Genomic DNA, 18,653 nt, shown 5'->3' with positions numbered 1-18,653 from the left:
TAGTTTGATTTTAGATTAAAACCTCGGGGCTTTAATCTAAAATCAAGCTAAAACCGAGGCCTGAGTTTCGCCGAGACAGGTCACTTAAGTGAACGTCACAGAACGAGCGCTGATTTCTCCTCCGTGTATCTACCTACACGTAGCTTCGCGACTCGACTGCTATAAGTCTTTCGATTTCCCGAAGTTAGCAACTCTCGGGAACTGTGTCCCGCAGAAGAGATCGAGCCTGAACTGCTCCACGAGTGTCCCCGTAAAATAGCCGTCCAGTGGCTTTCGCTGAGTTTGTCGCGAGCAGACTCACCGTGTGACTCTACGGACAAATCACCAGGGCGAGAGTTGTGATAAGCCCGCGAGTAACACACAGCGAATCGACGTCTTACTCAGCGAGCTCGCAGGAAGTCGGTACGCGGCTGCTGAAATTCGCTTCCCGTTCACTCGTCGCGCCGGTTCCCGATTTCCTCGCGCGCGCGCGCGCGAGAGAAAGAGAGAGAGAGAGAGAGAGAGAGAGAGAGAGAGAGAGAGAGAGAGAGAGAGAGAGAGAGGCACACGTGCACGGACGTCATTAATCTTGCCTGACCGGTGATCAACGACCTCTCTTATTGACCACGACGAGCATGCGAGCATGCACATACGTGTGCGGTCCCGTCAGAACCATATAGCGGGAGTATATTACAAGTATCGCCTGTATTAGCTGATATTCTATTGCTCGCTCTTTACTTCTTATTCCACCTCCGCTCTCAGCGAATTTCCAAATTGCGCCCTCTCACCTACTACCCAACTAGAACCACGGTTCCACTTTATCCTACAGTCCTGATCAGGTTAACCTTATTTGGCCATCGGGTCTGGATAAGGGAATACTGTCAGGTCCTAGTAAGTCATTAACGCAACATGGATATCAGGATCTTATTAAGGATTTATAGTCAGATTTTTATTAAATTATCTTATTGAATCCTTCTTATGTTTTATCTCAGATTAAAACTCCTCTGCCCGATCAGAAACATCTAGTTCACACAATGTCGAATCAACATCGAGAACCCAATGTCGGTATTCGAATTGATTCCACGTCGAAAGCGTACAAATATAGAGCTGTCTTTGACTGTAATTTCATTATCGTTTCGATATCGAATTAATTATTCATGTAATTACTCAATTAATTACTCAATTTTCTCACGTCTCGCGTCCACTAGAACCGAAGGATTGCCAAACACACACACACACACACACACACTCTCTCTCTCTCTTTCTTTCTCTTTGAAACGTCGCGCATCCTCTCCAGTACTTCAATTTCGAGCTGCACGAGTGGTCACCGTTCTATTTATCTTGAGAGCGCGGTAGATGTTGCTTAACGTTAATTATTGAGCAACATATAGCAATCCCAATGGTTCTGACGATATTCTTGCAACTAATAGTTATATAATGTATTTTTATGCAATTTGCAGAACATTAATACCTATTAACATTGAATAAATAAATATTGAATAACGTAACAACATTAGATACGCGGCGACTAATGCAATATATGTAGCAAACCAGTGTGTGTGTGTGTGTGTGTGTGTGTGTGAGATTCTGTGGTTGCCTTTAGATTTTTAACGAAATATTATAATGGCTAATCTCTAAACAGCAACATAGTTTAAAACAAATTCAAAGAAACCCAATGTCACATTAACTTTGCGGCTATTTTTATCGACTGTCAAGGGAAAAAATAATCAATCATAGCTTGTTAAAATATATACATAATATATATGATATAACACAAGCCATATTAAGTACAACGAATAAGGGACGCGATCAACTAAACCTTTTTATACGATACACTAAGTCGTTACATTAATAATCTTAATATGGATTCAATCATTATAACCTTATAAAGGTCTTCCTACTTACTCAATTGTCATCAGGACATTATAGGGTCTGACTTAATTAGGATTATCTCTCATTCACTCCTCGACTAGAAATTTATCCCATGGTCCTGATCAGGTTAACCTCATTTGGTCATTGGATCCCAATAAGGTAATATTATCGGGTCCTAGTAAGTCATATAACGCAGCGTAGATATTAGGACCTTATTAAGGATTCACAGTCAAGTCCTTATTAAGTTACCTCATCGAAACCTTATTACGTTTTTTTTCCATATTCATATTGTAATTCACATTATATACATATGCAATTAACTACAAATAGTTTTTGTTAAAACTTGATGATGAAAATTTGAAATCATATTAGGTACAATGAATAAGAATCCCAACACAGACCCGATTAACTAAATCTTATTATATCATACACTAATTTGATACATTAAGATCCTAATATGGACCCAACCTTACAAAAGGTCTTATTTACTCAATTGTCATCGGGACCTTATAAGGGCTGACTTAATTAGGATTACCCTTCATTCAGGTCCTATTAGATCCTTATCAATATCAGGCGTATCTGATCAAAATTTCTAGTCGGGTCACTCTATTAGGCTCTTGTTAATATCAGGCGTGCCTGATCAAAATTCCTAGTCGGGTATACCCGTAAGCAGTAAAAATTAAGCGACCACCACCAGCGTGAAAGCACGATAATGCGTGCATCAATAAGCGAAATGGCTTTTTAAGCGCGTCACGTGGAGCGTGACGCAACAGACGTTGCGTCGTGACGACGAGGATTCTAATTGCGACAAATTTATCTCCCGGGATAAAAGGCGATGGGCCATTGTCCGGCGAGGCACCTAATTACATCGGAAATGTAATAGCATGTGGAATAAACTGCTGATATCCACCTACGCGCGCACACACACACGCGTGCACGAATACGTGCCCCGGTAAGTAATGCACGCTCATATCCACTGGGTGTTCCGGGATACCCATATAACGACACGTGAAGGAGCAGAAAATAAGGAGGAAAATTGTCTATCTCGTGCGCGTTTCATCGCGACTTTGCGAGCCCGCCACGTCGAATGTTCCGGTCGACGAGCAACGTCGCGTTAAGCTCAGTCGAACGTCACGAGTGACGTTAACAAGATGCAATTGGTACACGAGCCGATTTATCAGAGCGATCCCATCGATACGAGCCGCCCGTCGTCCGGCGAGAAAAACACATCGCTACGAGAGCCCACGGCTGAGTGAATATTTTTATTCCTCGCTTCTCGCTGTTGTAGAAACACGTTCGCGGGCACCCGATATGAACGCCCTGCAAAACGGTGTCACCGTCGCCGTTGGGGTCGTAGAGATGCGAGTTGTTCCGCGAGTAGGCGGGGATTATTAATGACCATGAGCCGCTTTATCTTTTCCACTTCCTGTTCGGGATACATAATACGTGGGCCTCCTCGCGCAGTCGTTGCATCGCACCGCGCGCCATATCGTGCGTACGACTTTGGGGGGAGGGTGGGGGAGGGGGAGGGAGCGCGTATACCACCGCCTCTCGCGTTCCCGTAAACTACGGGCGCACCGGGCTCGCGAATTTATCATCGCGGAATCGCGTCCGCATCGCGTCGGAGAATTACTGGAACGAACGATTAATCGTCATTATCGCCGTGATCAACGTGAACGCGCGGGAAAACTCGGTCGTCCGTGGCGGAACGTCGTCGCGGCCGCGCGGTCGCGCACAATTTCAACATCACGGGCCACGGACGACTGTAACCGGGACTGTGCACCGGGAATAATCCTATTGCCATGGGATTTAACACTAGGTTTTTACTGTCTTCTGTTACTAGGACGGATTTTCACCCATAACTTTTTTTTTATTTTCTTTTTTGAATGTACGCGAACTGTAAATATTTAGCGGAAATTTGTAGCGCAACGTGCAAAACAGTCTTAAATCGTATACAATTTTTTAAAGGGAAAATAACCTTTTATTGTAAAAGAAACTTCTTTTATCTGAACATAAATGGTCCAAGATATCAGGATTGGGAAGTAACTCGTTACTTTTAACTAAATTACAGTTACAGTTTTCTTTTTTGGTAACTACAACTTAACTTCGTTCCGTTTTTTCATCTATAACTGTAACTTAATTTAGTTACATTTGTTTGATAACTAGTAACTAATTAAATAGTTACTTTAATAATTATTTTATATATTAGTTTATAATTACTTAATAATAATTACTTTATATATTTCAAATTTAAGTTTCTGACAGACCAACACGATAACGCGTGTAATATTTGATATCGTAATTGATATCTTGGACCATTTTTGTTCAGATAAAAGAAGTTTCTTTTACAATAAAAGGTTATTTTTCCTTTAAAAAATTGTGTACGATTTAACACTGTTTCGCACGTTGCGCTACAAATTTCCGCTAAATATTTATAGTTCGCGTACATTCAAAAAAGAAAATAAAAAAAAGTTATGGGTGAAAATCCGTCCTAGTAACAGGAGACAGTAAAAAGCAATAAGCGTACAGTTATTCTGGCTGCATTTGAAAAACGCGCTATTGCGTCATCTATCTTTATCGTTCATTAAATATAAACCAAGGATAAAATGATGTAATAGCGCTGATAATCTCTTCTCCGAACGCAACCTGTATTTCTTTCAAAAAAATTGTACGCCTATTGGGCATTTCCGTCGCGCGTTGCTAGTTCTTATTTGATAACATAACTTATGTTCAGCGTGAAGTGCGCTGCGTAATTTCAGTTATATAAAAAATATAAGCAATAGATAAAACATCTCAATCTTCGGAGAATTCGGAGAGAAGAATTGTAAAATGACATGGCTAGCATATGCAGAAATATTCGAATTACAGCAAAAATTTGAAAATAAAAACAACTGGACATTCCTCTGAAAAATTTGCTCTGGCAAAAATATTATTCATGCAAGTAGAACTTCAATTGCAAATTTAAGAAAACATATGAATGTCTTTTATAAAATATCAATATATTTTTTAGCGAAAAAATCTAATTCTTAATGTTAAGATTATTTTTAGTATTTTTAGTATCCTTATCAAATTCATTCACTTTCTTATAATTGTTATTAATAGTCTTAAAGAATAAATATGAATTGTTTATTTAAATTAATGAATCTAATTTGCAAAAATTACATACAATATGAGGAATATACGTGTATATAATAATCAACAAACTATTTTTATATTAGATTGAAGGAACACAATTACGAAATTTAAAATAATAACACAATTATTATAAAAAAGTAACTGGAAAGTAGACTCATTACTTTCTAAATAACTATAACCGTAACGTGTTATTTTTGAAGATCAGTAACTTATAACTGTAACTAGTTACTTTTTCAGTGAAAAAAACTGTAACTATAACTCAATACTTTTACAAAATAACTTTCCCAATCTTGCAAGATATTTATAAACATTATAAATCCTAGCAAGATACCACTATGTAGTGCGCTATCTAGTGGCAACAGGTAAAAAGTATCATCGGATGAATTCCATCCGTTCCAGTGTTTAAAGTGTTTAAAGTGTTTAAAGGGTTAAATAAAGCGGTACTTACACCGGCGTAGAGTGTAAAGAAGGGATCTTGACACAAAGTGCGGAAGTATGCTTTGCAAGCAAGTGGCGCAATTAATTAAACACTGCTGATGGACATTTAATTTGCGCGACAAGGAAGTATATCGAGAGCTTATTACACGTCGGTTTAAGAGAGAGGAGACTCTTCGGCGATCTTTTACTCGCGAGATTAAGAAGCACGTAGAAATGCGATCGGCGCGATCCTTTATGCAACATTCCAAAGACACCCCTCCCTCCCTCCCGCGCCCCACCCCTTCGTCAAATCGCCGACAGGTCGGACGAGGAGTAGGTTGGGACCCTCGCGTGCGAGCTCCCGAGGGGTAGATTCAGATTTCCGATATTATTTGCTTTGTACCGCGCTACAAGCGGGAGATGGAGGGGAGGGGGAGGGGGAGGGGAGAAAGAGGAACTGTGCAAATCCTCGGGAATAAGAGACGAACACCAGCGGAGGGACACGGGGTCTCGTCTCCCCCTCTTGAAAATCGCCTCGTCTATAATAAGCTCAAACGATTGCCCCGCGAAATTGCTTTTCTTCAAACAGAGGCGTTTGATGTCGCGCGCGCGCGCGGCGTTTCCTTTTTGACGGATGGTAATCGCGCGCGTGCCCGGCGAAAGCGCGGCGAGCTCCGTTGAACGCCATTGCGAGGCTTTGCCGGCGGTAGCTTTCTCGGATCGCCGGCGCTTTGTATTCCGTATTCATGGCGAAATGGGCGACACGAAAATTTCTTCCGCACATAGGGCATAGACGATTATAGCGCATAAAGAATAATTCTATTACCGTGGCATTAAATAGCGCGGCATTAACATCGCTTTGTGGGCACAACGGCGTTCACAAAAGCGCTTCGCGAGGAGCGCTTTATGATTCGATAAACATAATCCTCGAGCAATATATGGATGGACCGGCAAAGTGTGCGAATAATTCTCGCGCAAGTATTTCGGCAATTAATCGATGCCGTTGATTAACTCACTACGACGAGATTACGCTTAACCCTTTAAGGACCGAGCCAAATCCATGAAAAGGAAAAAATCCTGAAGTCCCAAAAATTTAAATCCGTCATATTTCGCTGAAAATCTGTACATGAGGGGTTTTAGTGATGCTGAATACGAATTTCATGTTAAATTCCCGAAATTCAAGATAGCAAATCCAATATGGCGGATCGATCATGATAATTCCCGTATTTTCGAGAAGAACAAATTCACTCAAACTCCACGTTCAGGTTTTCTAAGTGCCGACTGCAAATTATTCGCAAATAGCATCCGAAAACAAGTTCGAAATATATGTAAAAATTGCAAGATCGCATTAAATAAAGATACATGTTTCGATAAGTACCATGAACTGTAGAAAAATATTAGAAAAATTCGATAATTGAACAGGAGAGAAAAAAGACGAGGAAATGAGAAAGGAGATGATAAAAGACATTGAAGAATGAAAAATAACGAAAAAATTAGGAAAAAGGAAAAAAAATGAAAATGATGAAAGAATGAAAAAAACAAAAAATTAAAAAAGGCACGAAAAAAATAAAAAACAAAAAAACGAAAAAGTGGGATGTTAAATCTAATTGTCAATCTCCTCGAATCCACTCGAAAATACTTGTGAGAGATGCATCCTGGGGAATACATTTTCGACAAATGTATTCGCGAATGTCAAGGGTAAGAATTTTTTGTATATATATAATCCGTTATACTAGATTCACCAGCGTCAATTTCTGAATTATAATGGAACATTCATATTCAGCACCCCTGAAAATCTCTATAAAAGTAATAGCAAGGTCATACATATACTCGTATTCTTTCGGAAAACCCTGTGTTGCTACAGTATTGACTCCGCATTGATTTAGCCATTCTGAATTTCGAAAATCTGATGCCAAATTCATATTCAGCAACCCAAAAAACATAAGGTCTCGCCAGAACTCTTTTTTTTTCAGATTTTTTCAGCCTCTAGACAGTCATATATGTTTCACGCAAAGATTCAAGAAAATCGGGAAAAGACCGTTTTCCGAGTGGCTATATTTCGTTTATGATGCAGAAAATGGAAAAACTGGCTGCATCATCGTGTTCATCGAGCTTGAAAACATCTAGTAACTCTTTGTCATTATTTAGAACACGCCTGGACTTCAGCATAGTAAAATATTTCATGGCAAAGGTTCGCCTTTTCTCGGTCCTTTGGGCAATTCCTAAATGACAAAGATCTTTGTCATCGGTCCTTAAAGAGTTAAGCATCGAAATATTGTGTACAAATATGTCCAGTTTATAAAACTTCTCGCCAGTAAAAATGATGAGATGTCCCATACAACACAGAAGTTGCAGCAAGATTGCTACAATGCTTAAACAATGTTGCAATGTTGCAGAAACGTTGCAGCAACGTTTTATCAACTTTGTGTGCTGTATGGGGTGAAATGAAAATAATTTTTGCGCATTGTTAAGTACTTTGCACTCACGCTATGGAGTATGACTTTGCGTAAACTTTTACCTTGTTGCTTTGCTTGCAGCTCCCATACATCCTGGACACTCCATGGGTCAGCCATCCGGCACCGATAGATTTTCCACAGGAATGTCTGGTCCTGGATTTGTCGACGGGTAAATATATAACCTGTGACATAAAGACAAAATTACTTGGGAATTTTTTTTTTATGCTCATTACACACGATACGTATGTCTCCAAAGTTTCTTGAAAATGTCTAAAAGACATCTCTTATTTTATTTAGACATCTTTCAAACATGCGTGTTGTGCGTGGGAAGATACTATGGTAAAATATCATCGAGGAAATATAAAATATCCAAGTACGATAATGCAAATCAACTTGGAACAAAAATTTGCGCGCTAAATGTTTTTACGAATCGCATCCCCTCTCCCTCCATCACGTTATAACGGAAAACGATTTGTAATGCTAACGTGGGAGTGGCTCTCGTGTTTTTCAAAGATAGAATTTATCGTTTGTCTGGAAAAGTGCTTGTGTGCGATTGTAAAATGTTGCACAAGACATAATGACACCAATGCTTGGAATGATAACTACAAATTTTAATTTAGCCAGTATAAGCAAAAGTATAATTCGTATGATTTACCGGACATATAATACGTAATGAATCGAAGTCTAAGTCTATACAGTACAAGAAATTACCATGCCACAAATAGAATACTAGTAGAAAATCTACCTTAACCGAGAACTTTCCGAACGGTGAATCTCGTTGTCGAATGATCGTTATCGATGGTAGGCTTTATCCTGAATTCAATCATCCGTATTGCATTCATGGCGCCGCGTAGATCGAGACTCGTGGCGTCATCTGTCGTCGATGCACGTTGTTAACTGGTACCAATTCCTACCGGTATACAAGATGTCCCATTTCAAATGAGCCAGGCAAAAATCTCGAAAAATATGAAAGATACTAAGAAACGTTTCAGACAAAAGTTGTATGGTTTCAAAAAGGATATGAAACAACTATATCAGTTTGTTTACAGATGGCGCCACTTTCGAGATACTCACTGGTCATTACTTTTCTTAAATAAAAACCCCAATTTTTTATTATATCATCCGTTACTACTAGTTAATTTAAATAATTTTTGTCTGAAATATTTTTTTAATAGCCTAATATTTTTTTAGATATTTGCCTGGAGCATTTAAAATGGGCATCCTATATAGTTACACGATTATTTCGAAACTTTTATTCTCATTACGCAATAGTATAGCACTATCAATAAAATACAAGATATCTGAACACAATGGCTGCGTTCAGTAGAACAAAATTATCAGTGAGCGCTTAATGATTATTGTCTGTGATTGGAGCATTCTTTTAGATTTTTCATAGACCCAAAAGTATTTACCAATCAGGAGGGAGAATCACTAAGCGCTCACTGATCACTTTGTTCTGCTGAACGCAGCCAATGATGCAAATCTGTCTGAAGGAAAAATTTATTTCCCGATTAAGCTATTTTTAGGAATCGTATATCCTTCCCCGCCTTACATATCGTTTAACATGATTAAGAGCAACTATTGCAATGCTAAAGAGAGAATATAGTCGTTATGTTTTCTGAAAACAGAATCTACTTTTCACACGAAAGAATGCATACGCGATTACTAAAAGTTGTATGAAACATCATGAGATAATGGCCGACGCTTGAAACATCCCAGCAAACACAATATTACATGTTACATACCTGTTACTTGTAATTTCCTATTTAATTCCTATGTAATTCCTATGTAATTTCCTAACAATATAACTGTTGTATAACGCATGTGTTATATAACAGTTACATTATTGAGTAAGAAATTACAACTAACAGGTATATTACATGTTACATTGTGTTTGATGGGGTTAGCCGCAAGTTCAAATTGAGCCGACGTACGCAATATTCGTATGATTTACTGAGCGTCCGATGTGTTACAGCCAGGATTGAGAAAGTTACTTTTAAAAAGTAACTCGTTGCCGTTATCGTTACTTTCGATAAAAAGTAACTCGTTACTGTTACTCGTTACTGATCTTAAAAAAATGCTTTACCGTTACTTGAAAATAACGATATTTGATTTTCCGTTACTCTTTTTCTTATTGTAAATCCAGGATTATAAGAAAGGTGCTAAGACAAGATATAAATCGGACATAAGATGATTAGAAGTATATACATATATATTTAAATATTTTTATTATTTTATGTTATGGAGTGTTGTACTTAATGAAAAGTTTCTTAATTAGTGGATATGAATTTAATATTTGGACATTAGTGCCTGTTGATTTAAAAAATCTTTGCTATTCATCATAGGCAAATTCCTCATTTGATGTTTGCTGTTTGAAATTTAAAAAGTCATCGTTATCATCGTGCTTATCAGACATCAAAGAATTTTCAGCTGAAGGAATTCCTGATAAATCTTCTAAATATGTTTGCGCAAATTTTCGCTTATCTCCGGCTAACCAACTCAATTTGAATTTGGGGTGCAAACAGCTGGCAGTTATCAATTCTTCTTTTTCGAATGTAGTACAAAATCTAAAATTAAATCAATAAAATTAAATGTGAACATATTGATGTTTCTTTTTGATCAGATGAATGTTGTTTGATGAGCATATATTAATTCAAATTACACCAACTTATTTAAACATTTCTATATAGCTACGGCCAATGGATGACAATATGTGAGTCTATCTTTATCGGTATCTCACTTAATCCAGCATAAAACAAGAAATGCATAGAAATTAAATAAATTAAGTTTAATTTTATAAAAATTAAAAAGTAACGATTAAAGTAAACGGACGTTTCGTTACTTGTTACAAAAAAATGTATCGCCATTACTCTTTCGTTACTGACACAAAAAAGTAACGGCGTTACCTAATCGTTACTCAAAAAAGTAACGATACCAGTAACGGCGTTACAAGTAACGCGTTACTTCTCAACCCTGGTTACAGCTAAAATCTAATGCGATAACGCAAAGAATTATTATACAATAAATAGAATAATAATAAATAACCTACTTTACGAAACCGTGAATTCTCCGAACGATGGATCTCGTTGGCGCATTCTGCAATGTTCTGCAAAGTTTAGTGTCAACGTTCATGGCGCCAAACCGTCTTTTGTAAATCGCAACCGTTAGCGACATCTATCGGGAACCCGCGTGAGCGACTTCTGGCCTGGTGACTGTTTACGGCGCGTCTTGACGCCAATTTACAAACAGGTACCGGGTATGGTGTAGAGTGAGATGAGTGCGGTGTCTGTATGAGCTTCTAACCAAATGTTTTGACAGTTAATTTGTAAATTATGAAGCTACTCTTGTACCTAGTATTGTTACAGAATACGTGTATTTTTGTACGAGTCGTAAATAGTGCCGGAAACGTTAACGTGACGGATGCGAGGTAATGCGCTGTGCCGTCTTGTTCCCAAGTTATAATGGAATGATGTATTTTTTCTCTAGAAAACTCCGTTTCTCAGTCGCGTTCTCGATAGCATTGATAAGTGCCTGATAGCGCGATAACAATCGACATTTCCTCGTCGGCTTGTCGCGACGAGAAACTTTTATAACTCTGAAAATATTCGAGTTTTTCTGTATATTCGTCGAGGTTATGTTTTGAGATAGGCAGCATTCTTTTTACCATGAATCATCACATAAAAATGTCACGAATGATCGTTGCTACATCAGTTATCGGTATAATTTTATTGGAAAAATATTGAGAGTAAATTTGTATGAAGTTCAGGCAATGCCAAAAGCTTTTGAACAGAAATACAAATTGTTATTGCATTTTTGTGTCAATAAATTAGTGGTATGCAACATAACATTGTGTTTTCATGGCAGGAGTATGGGAAATGGAGACATGTTGGACATCTCAACAAATGGAATGTCTACACCTCATATCTCTCATCTGGCATCTGTAAATCCCTTCAGTATACTTTCACCAAGCCCACAACCAACTAGCTCACAGTCTAGCATGGATTTTAATACAATCGGCGGCCTTAGTAATGGCAATATGCAATTCCCTCCCAATGTGAATTTTGACGAGATATCAGGCATAAGTTCAATTCCAAGCAGAAAGGACAATCATAAAGGGACATGCGAGGTTTGTACACAACTGCATGGACCATATATAAATAAAAGTCTTTCTGATACAAAAGAGAATGTTTTTTATCAAGTTTTCAATTTTTCCAGGTGTACATAGGAAAAACATGTGCCCAATTTGTAGGAAATCAGTCGGTTTACATTATATACCCCATGACACAAAAAATGCTCGAGGAGAAATTAATGAAGGCGTTTCAAGTTATCAATTTCTCAAAGTATGTTATAAAATTATGAAATATATTTTCTAACGCATATAAATTAATATATGCAACTCCATGTTAGTATTAAACATGTATTAAATCAGTAGCAAAGTTTAAATAATTTTAATTGTTTCTTATTGCATAGTGAGCTATCTTCAAATTGCGAAGGATATGCGAAGCCGTCTCTTTGTTATTCCGCCTTCCCCATATGCCGCGACCAGTCTCACAATCAGAAGCCGAAAAACACTGAAGCGAGTACGCAGTTATTTAACCTTCTGAACTCCAAGCAAGATGATATCTTAGACGACGGGGATCGCGACGACACGGACGACTTCGCGCGACTGCACGGAATTCCCAAGAAGCGTAGCCCCACATTGGGCCCGGTTTTCGACTTCATGCCACCCAATGAGGATGGCAAATCAAGCAATAAGAAGATAATCAATCAGAGCTACGGGGACGCACGATCAGCAGCCGGTCGGAATGAGATCAATCGTAAATTACGTAGAATATGTCGAGAGGAGTGCGAAATGTTGGAGAATGAACTGTGCAGGAAGGAATATGCGATAGCGAAAAGGCATCCATTGATTGGGCATCAAGTGCCTTTGGTTGAATGCTCCGACTTGCCATTGGAGGGGTCGACAGAAGCACGCGATTGCTTAACGCTCGGGTTATCCGCAGCAAATAATGTACAAGAGAGTACGTATTAAACGTTACACATTGAAAAAATGATTAGGAGCAGAGTACACATTATGTTAGACTTTTTGTGTATTCCTTGCAGATGACTATTGCTACTGGGGCAGTGGGAAATCCTATCGAGGAACTATCAAAACGAGTGTCAGCGGAAGGCCGTGTTTACAATGGTCGCATCACTTCAATCTTCAGATTTCTGATTATCCCGAATTAGCCGGACGTCATTCTTACTGCCGGAATCCCGGCGGGAAAGAGTCTCAGCCGTGGTGTTATGTCGATGTCAATAAGAGAATGCAAAAAGAGTTTTGCAATATACCTAAATGCGGTAAGCTTGTAAAATATGCACGACATGTACCTCATTTATTTTCGCGCACATAGAAGACCTGACGAAAACACTACGTTTTTCTCTTGCTTTCAGTTGAAAATTTGTGGATTTACGCGGTCGTTGGGTTTGTAATAATGGGAGGTTTCGTTACCATATTAATATGTTATTGCTGCTGCTATAGAAGTAGAAAATCCAGACGACAGATGAATCATTTACCATCGAACAAGGTAAGCATATTGATACATTTGCGAATTACACGAGTATAATTTTGACGACGTTGAAAATAATACGATTGTCCTGATCTCGACAGATGTTAACTGGTATCCAGTGTGACAAGAACATATACGACGGCAGGAGAAGCACGACGCAACCTATGGAAATGAGTTCTCTTTTGGCAGGGCCTGGTAACACGACACCAGGCACTGGTACCCTTAGCAGTGGTAGTAGTAGAACTTCTAATAATAGGATACCCCAATTTACTACAAATAACGTTGTGCTCTTGCAAGAACTGGGCGAAGGTGCATTTGGTAAGTATAGAGTGCGATCGTACATATTTCAATTATAGATCAATATTCTTAGTTATAGTTATCGTCGTTGAAATTTGACGGACAATACGTGTATCATTGATGTCAATTTCACAAATGGTACAGGAAAAGTTTACAAGGGCGAGCTGCAGACAGGTAACAAGTGCGAGCCGCCCATTTACGTGGCAGTGAAAACACTGAAAGAAAACGCGACCCCGAAGACTCAGAGCGACTTCAGACGAGAAGTCGACCTCATGACGGACCTGAGGCATCCAAATATCATTTGTCTGCTTGGCGTGATACTGAAAGGCGAGCCGATGTGTATGCTCTTCGAGTACATGACTCAGGGAGATCTGCATGAATTTTTAATCTGTCATTCTCCGAGGTCGGATGTGCCGTTGAACAACAGCGGCGGAAAAATCCTAGAGCAGCCGGAATTCTTGCACATTGCGTTACAAATTGCATCAGGTAGGTGTCACATTGATTCATCTTATAACACGCTTGTGATTATATAGGGTGTCCCAGAACAATCTTGACAAAGCTCGTGAAGGCATTAGAACGGATTAAGGCGAACAAAATAGCCCCATACTGTTTTGCGACATTTGCAAATTAATTAATTATAGAAATTTGAAAAGTAACAGCATACCGAGATAGACGATTGGAGAAACATTGCAGCCATTTGGGCAAGAATGCGGTCCAGTCAATCTAGCAATCAGCAGCTGTTGCTGGCGCGCGCTGAGACGTAGGAGCGACGAAATAAGATGAGCGGATAGCCGAATAGCAATGCATTGTCCTTCCCCTCAGTTGGTGCCTCTGCTGGGCCACCCCAATCAACAGACAATATTTTTTTAACGTTTTTCAAATATTTATTTTACACTTTTTTATATTTCTTCCATTCATTGTACAAAAAATATTTATTTAACGTTTATTTAATGTATATTTTACATTAATTCTTCATTTAAAATAATGATGAAAAAGAAATATTTATTTAATATTTATTTAATGTTTATTTAATATTTACTTTATATTAATAAAACTCATTTAAAATTATTTTTACCGTTTAAAAAATTTTTTTTAATGTTTTGTTAATATTTTTAAAAACTTTAATATTTTTTTTCTGATTGGGGTGCTGTAACCCCAGTGGCTGGAATGCTCCTCCATTTCGACGCGCGCTCGCTCATCAGATTTTTATAATTAATAAGTCGGTCATTACTGCGAATATCGCAAAACAATGTGGGACTTTTTTGTTCATCATAATCCATTCTACGAACTCTATCAAAATTGTTCTGGGGCACCTTGTATAACTTTACTACACATATTATACATCGCATAATATATGTGATGGATTACACGTTAATGTACCTTTATTAAATATTATACATTACATGATATTTGCTTGATTATGTTATCATAACTTTATTACATGTAATTACATCTTTCGTAGGTATGGAATATTTGGCTAGCCACCATTACGTCCACCGCGATTTGGCAGCGCGAAATTGCCTAGTAGGTGATAACCTAACGGTCAAGATCTCCGACTTTGGTCTATCGCGAGACATATACAGCAGCGACTACTACAGGGTTCAGTCGAAGAGTCTGCTACCCGTTCGATGGATGCCACCCGAGTCGATTCTTTACGGCAAGTTCACCACTGAGTCGGACGTGTGGAGTTTCGGGGTTGTGCTTTGGGAAATTTACAGCTACGGTCTGCAGGTAAAAGCCGAATAATCATCGAACGAAATAAGTCGAAGAGCAATAACTTGTTTCTTGAAAATTGTTTACACTTCCATTTATATATTGTGTGTATTTCAGCCGTATTACGGATACAACAATCAGGAAGTTATCGACATGATTCGCTCACGACAGCTGTTGCCGTGTCCCGAGGACTGTCCTACGATGATCTATAGCTTGATGATTGAGTGTTGGCACGAAGTGGCGAATCGTAGGCCTCAGTTCCCGGAAATCCATCACCGTCTACACAATTGGTACATAAATCAAACGTACTTGAGCGATTTCTGCAACGAGTCGATCACCAGTTACTCCGGCAGTAGTCACAAGAGCACGAACAAGACCAACTCAACGCAGCTGTCGGCACCCATATACAAGAACGATCAGAAAACGGGTTCGGAGCCACCGGCAGTCTGCAATCTAAACGACCACAACAATGCGATGAAGTTGCTACCGCCGCCGACGACCTTTTCAAACTCTAACTGCATCGAGCAGAGGTCAAACTGTATTTTCAATGAGCATGGAGCGCCGATGACGACAGCCAATTATCAGAATCCCGTTACGAATGTCAATCTGAACGACGTCTACGATGACAAGCAATGTTGTTCGCCCAAATTGAGCGGCGCGAAGAAGGTCTTACCTGCGGTGCCTCAGGTGGGCTGCGGCAAGCAACCGAACAATGGCAGACCGATGCAAAACGGCGCACAGTTGGTCGTCAGGTTACCAGACCCCAGCAAAGTCACGACCGAAACCAGGGTATCGAAGTGAGCACGCTCGGGAACACGCGACATGTCGCGCGTCTGTTGCGACTGATTCATTATTTGAGCATCGATAACAGCGTATGCGCGCGTCCGCGCGCTACTAATGACATTTCTCGGTGCGAACGGTATTTCGTGCTTGCTTATAGCGATATTTGTCGACAAATTATAAACTATCGGAAAGCGACTGTTTACGCAGCAAGTTGGATACGATTCACACTTGTTCGAAGTGTATCGGACTGTGGAATCATATCGACTTGTCGTCATTGTTACTTTGCTCGCTCTTTTTTTTTTTTTCCTAATAACTATGATACTGACAAATGTCATTTGATGCACTACGGTGCATTGTTTACACGATAGACACAGTAAAACAATCAATCACTGCCATATATGTGTATCTTCGCGCTATCATACTTTCAGAACGAACAGTATAGATACAGAGAGCTACAACACTAATCACTGCCATATACGTGCATTTATTTATTTTTACAAATATACATGCATATTTTATATTGCCTTTTACTTTGTATATGTGTAATGTCTTACTACGCAATACGGTAGCTTGATATATACATACGCAGGACGTAAAATGTCGTGCCCCGATATGATTCCATTCGCAATTTTACCCACAGACGACGAGAGGAGAGGAAATTTTTAAGATATATTTATATCTTTCTATTTTTACGAGAAAATCGAGATATTTATGGGAATGAATTATTTATGCGTTTATCCGTAAGTCATGCAAGAAGCAACAGATAATTAGTGAGTCGTTATCGCTTCTATCCCGCAAAGAAAAATACAAGTATAAAAAATGGATTTGCAGAATACATTATCGACAGGCGTTGATATTTACACTAAAACCAATGTTTAATCATGCATGCTCTGTCCAAAGAGTGTAATATTGTATGGAATATTGTTATGCTCTATATAAGGCATACCTTATGTGAAACATGTTTTTGAATAATCTTTACACAACTGTTCAAAAAGATTTGTATGCGAGTACATGCGATCGCATATATATTGTAATAAGCAGAAGTGAGAGAATGAGATTGTGAGATAGAGAGAGAGAGAGAGAGAGAGAGAGAGAGAGAGAGAGAGAGAGAGAGAGAGAGAGAGAGAAAGAGAGAAAGAGAGAAAGAAAGGGAAACAAACGTATGCGTGTATATGGATGTATGTGTGAATTTTATGAGTGTGCGTTAAGATGTTTTCTAAAAAGCAATTTTTATAATCGTCATATCGTATGCCAAAACCGGATAGTGAATATTGACTGTTAACAAAAAAAAAGAAGAAAGGTATCCAATTTGTACATTTTTACAATAATTGCATACGTATTTTTATCTGTAAATCACTTTGAGATCGCTCCTTAATTGAGAAACAAAAACGTAATTTATTGCTGCAAATGTATCATATATATATTCGTTGATCGGACTATATTTTTTATTTAAATGCAAACACTGAGCCGATATTCTTCTCAGTCTCTTCGTGGCTGTACAAAAGTTTGGGATTGCTATAACGGACAAACACTTTTCGTGACGGAATTCCATTTCCAAGTTGCAGTATATTGGACGTATTTTTACATCTTGTAAATCCTTTCACGCTCTTTTCGATACTCAACACAGCGTGATAAATAATACATCTAGGATTACAAACACGCTTTTTCTCGAGACTGAGGAAAATATTCAAGCGAAACGCGTGAGAATGGATTAATTTATTATAGTGCTCATGGCTTTCCTGTGTCACTGCGCATTGTAAGTATCCACAGATACTTAATATTAGCATATAATTATACACCGCTAACGTGAGTGAGATGAGATTCATCACGGCAGAACGGTCTCGAACGTTTGTTATTTTTCTCAGTCGCGTGCCCTCAAAAAAGTAATCCCCGACCTCGAAGACGCAAATGACTGAAATTCGATGCTGGTGAACGTTCGGCGATGTTAAGTAAGAGGAGCTGTCAGCGTTCGTGTGTAAATTATATGTTATTCGTGTATAGGACAGTACAGTAGTATGTACATCCTGACAGACGCTAAGATCCTGCTTGCATCGATTCTTCTGATCGTCTATCTGATCGTCCGACGACGAACTTTTGCGAAATCAATGCCTACTCTCGACCGAAGTAACGAATATTAGCGCTGAACGATTAAGCTAGTGGAGACGTAGAATTAACAAAAAAAGAAAAAAAGAAAAGAAAGAGAAAGCATCCGAAGGAAGACTGTATTATACTTTTTATAATTTTTTATTGACGAAGAAACATAAAGGGAGCGTTCCGTTCGCATGGACGTGGACATGTGAAAGAAAACAATAAGAAGACTGGATTTGATGAACTGACTTGGCCCGCGGATTTCTAACAGGCCATATCCGTTGCCTGGATGAAAGCGATGATCAGAGAGTGGCGTGAAAATGCTATTGATTTATAAAGATAAGACTTCTAGAACCGACAAACC

At 38.8% G+C, this 18,653-nt stretch overlaps 1 protein-coding gene across 2 annotated transcripts in view; it reads left to right on the top strand.

Annotated features, from left to right (window-relative positions):
* Ror (tyrosine-protein kinase transmembrane receptor Ror) overlaps positions 1–16,506 on the top strand; it is an 83,954-nt gene extending 67,448 nt beyond the window's left edge. Inside the window, exons 4-13 of one of the 2 annotated variants that reach the window (XM_019845090.2) lie at positions 7,941–8,028; positions 11,724–11,985; positions 12,075–12,199; positions 12,330–12,880; positions 12,963–13,199; positions 13,293–13,426; positions 13,510–13,726; positions 13,850–14,191; positions 15,168–15,436; positions 15,536–16,506. In XM_019845090.2, the coding sequence (XP_019700649.1) occupies positions 7,941–8,028; positions 11,724–11,985; positions 12,075–12,199; positions 12,330–12,880; positions 12,963–13,199; positions 13,293–13,426; positions 13,510–13,726; positions 13,850–14,191; positions 15,168–15,436; positions 15,536–16,219 (2,909 nt within the window). In that variant the 3' untranslated portion in view covers positions 16,220–16,506. Of the gene's footprint in view, positions 1–7,940; positions 8,029–10,909; positions 11,287–11,723; positions 11,986–12,074; positions 12,200–12,329; positions 12,881–12,962; positions 13,200–13,292; positions 13,427–13,509; positions 13,727–13,849; positions 14,192–15,167; positions 15,437–15,535 lie in introns of those variants that run through there. The other variant, XM_011154384.3, reaches the window with a different exon arrangement.
* The last annotated feature ends 2,147 nt before the right edge of the window (positions 16,507–18,653 follow it).

Source organism: Harpegnathos saltator, unplaced genomic scaffold, assembly GCF_003227715.2.
Source record: "Harpegnathos saltator strain DR-91 unplaced genomic scaffold, Hsal_v8.6 scaffold691, whole genome shotgun sequence".
NCBI classification, from domain to species: Eukaryota; Metazoa; Arthropoda; class Insecta; order Hymenoptera; family Formicidae; genus Harpegnathos; species Harpegnathos saltator.
Note: the sequence above shows the minus strand (reverse complement) of the source record. Positions and strands in the feature narration are given on the sequence as shown.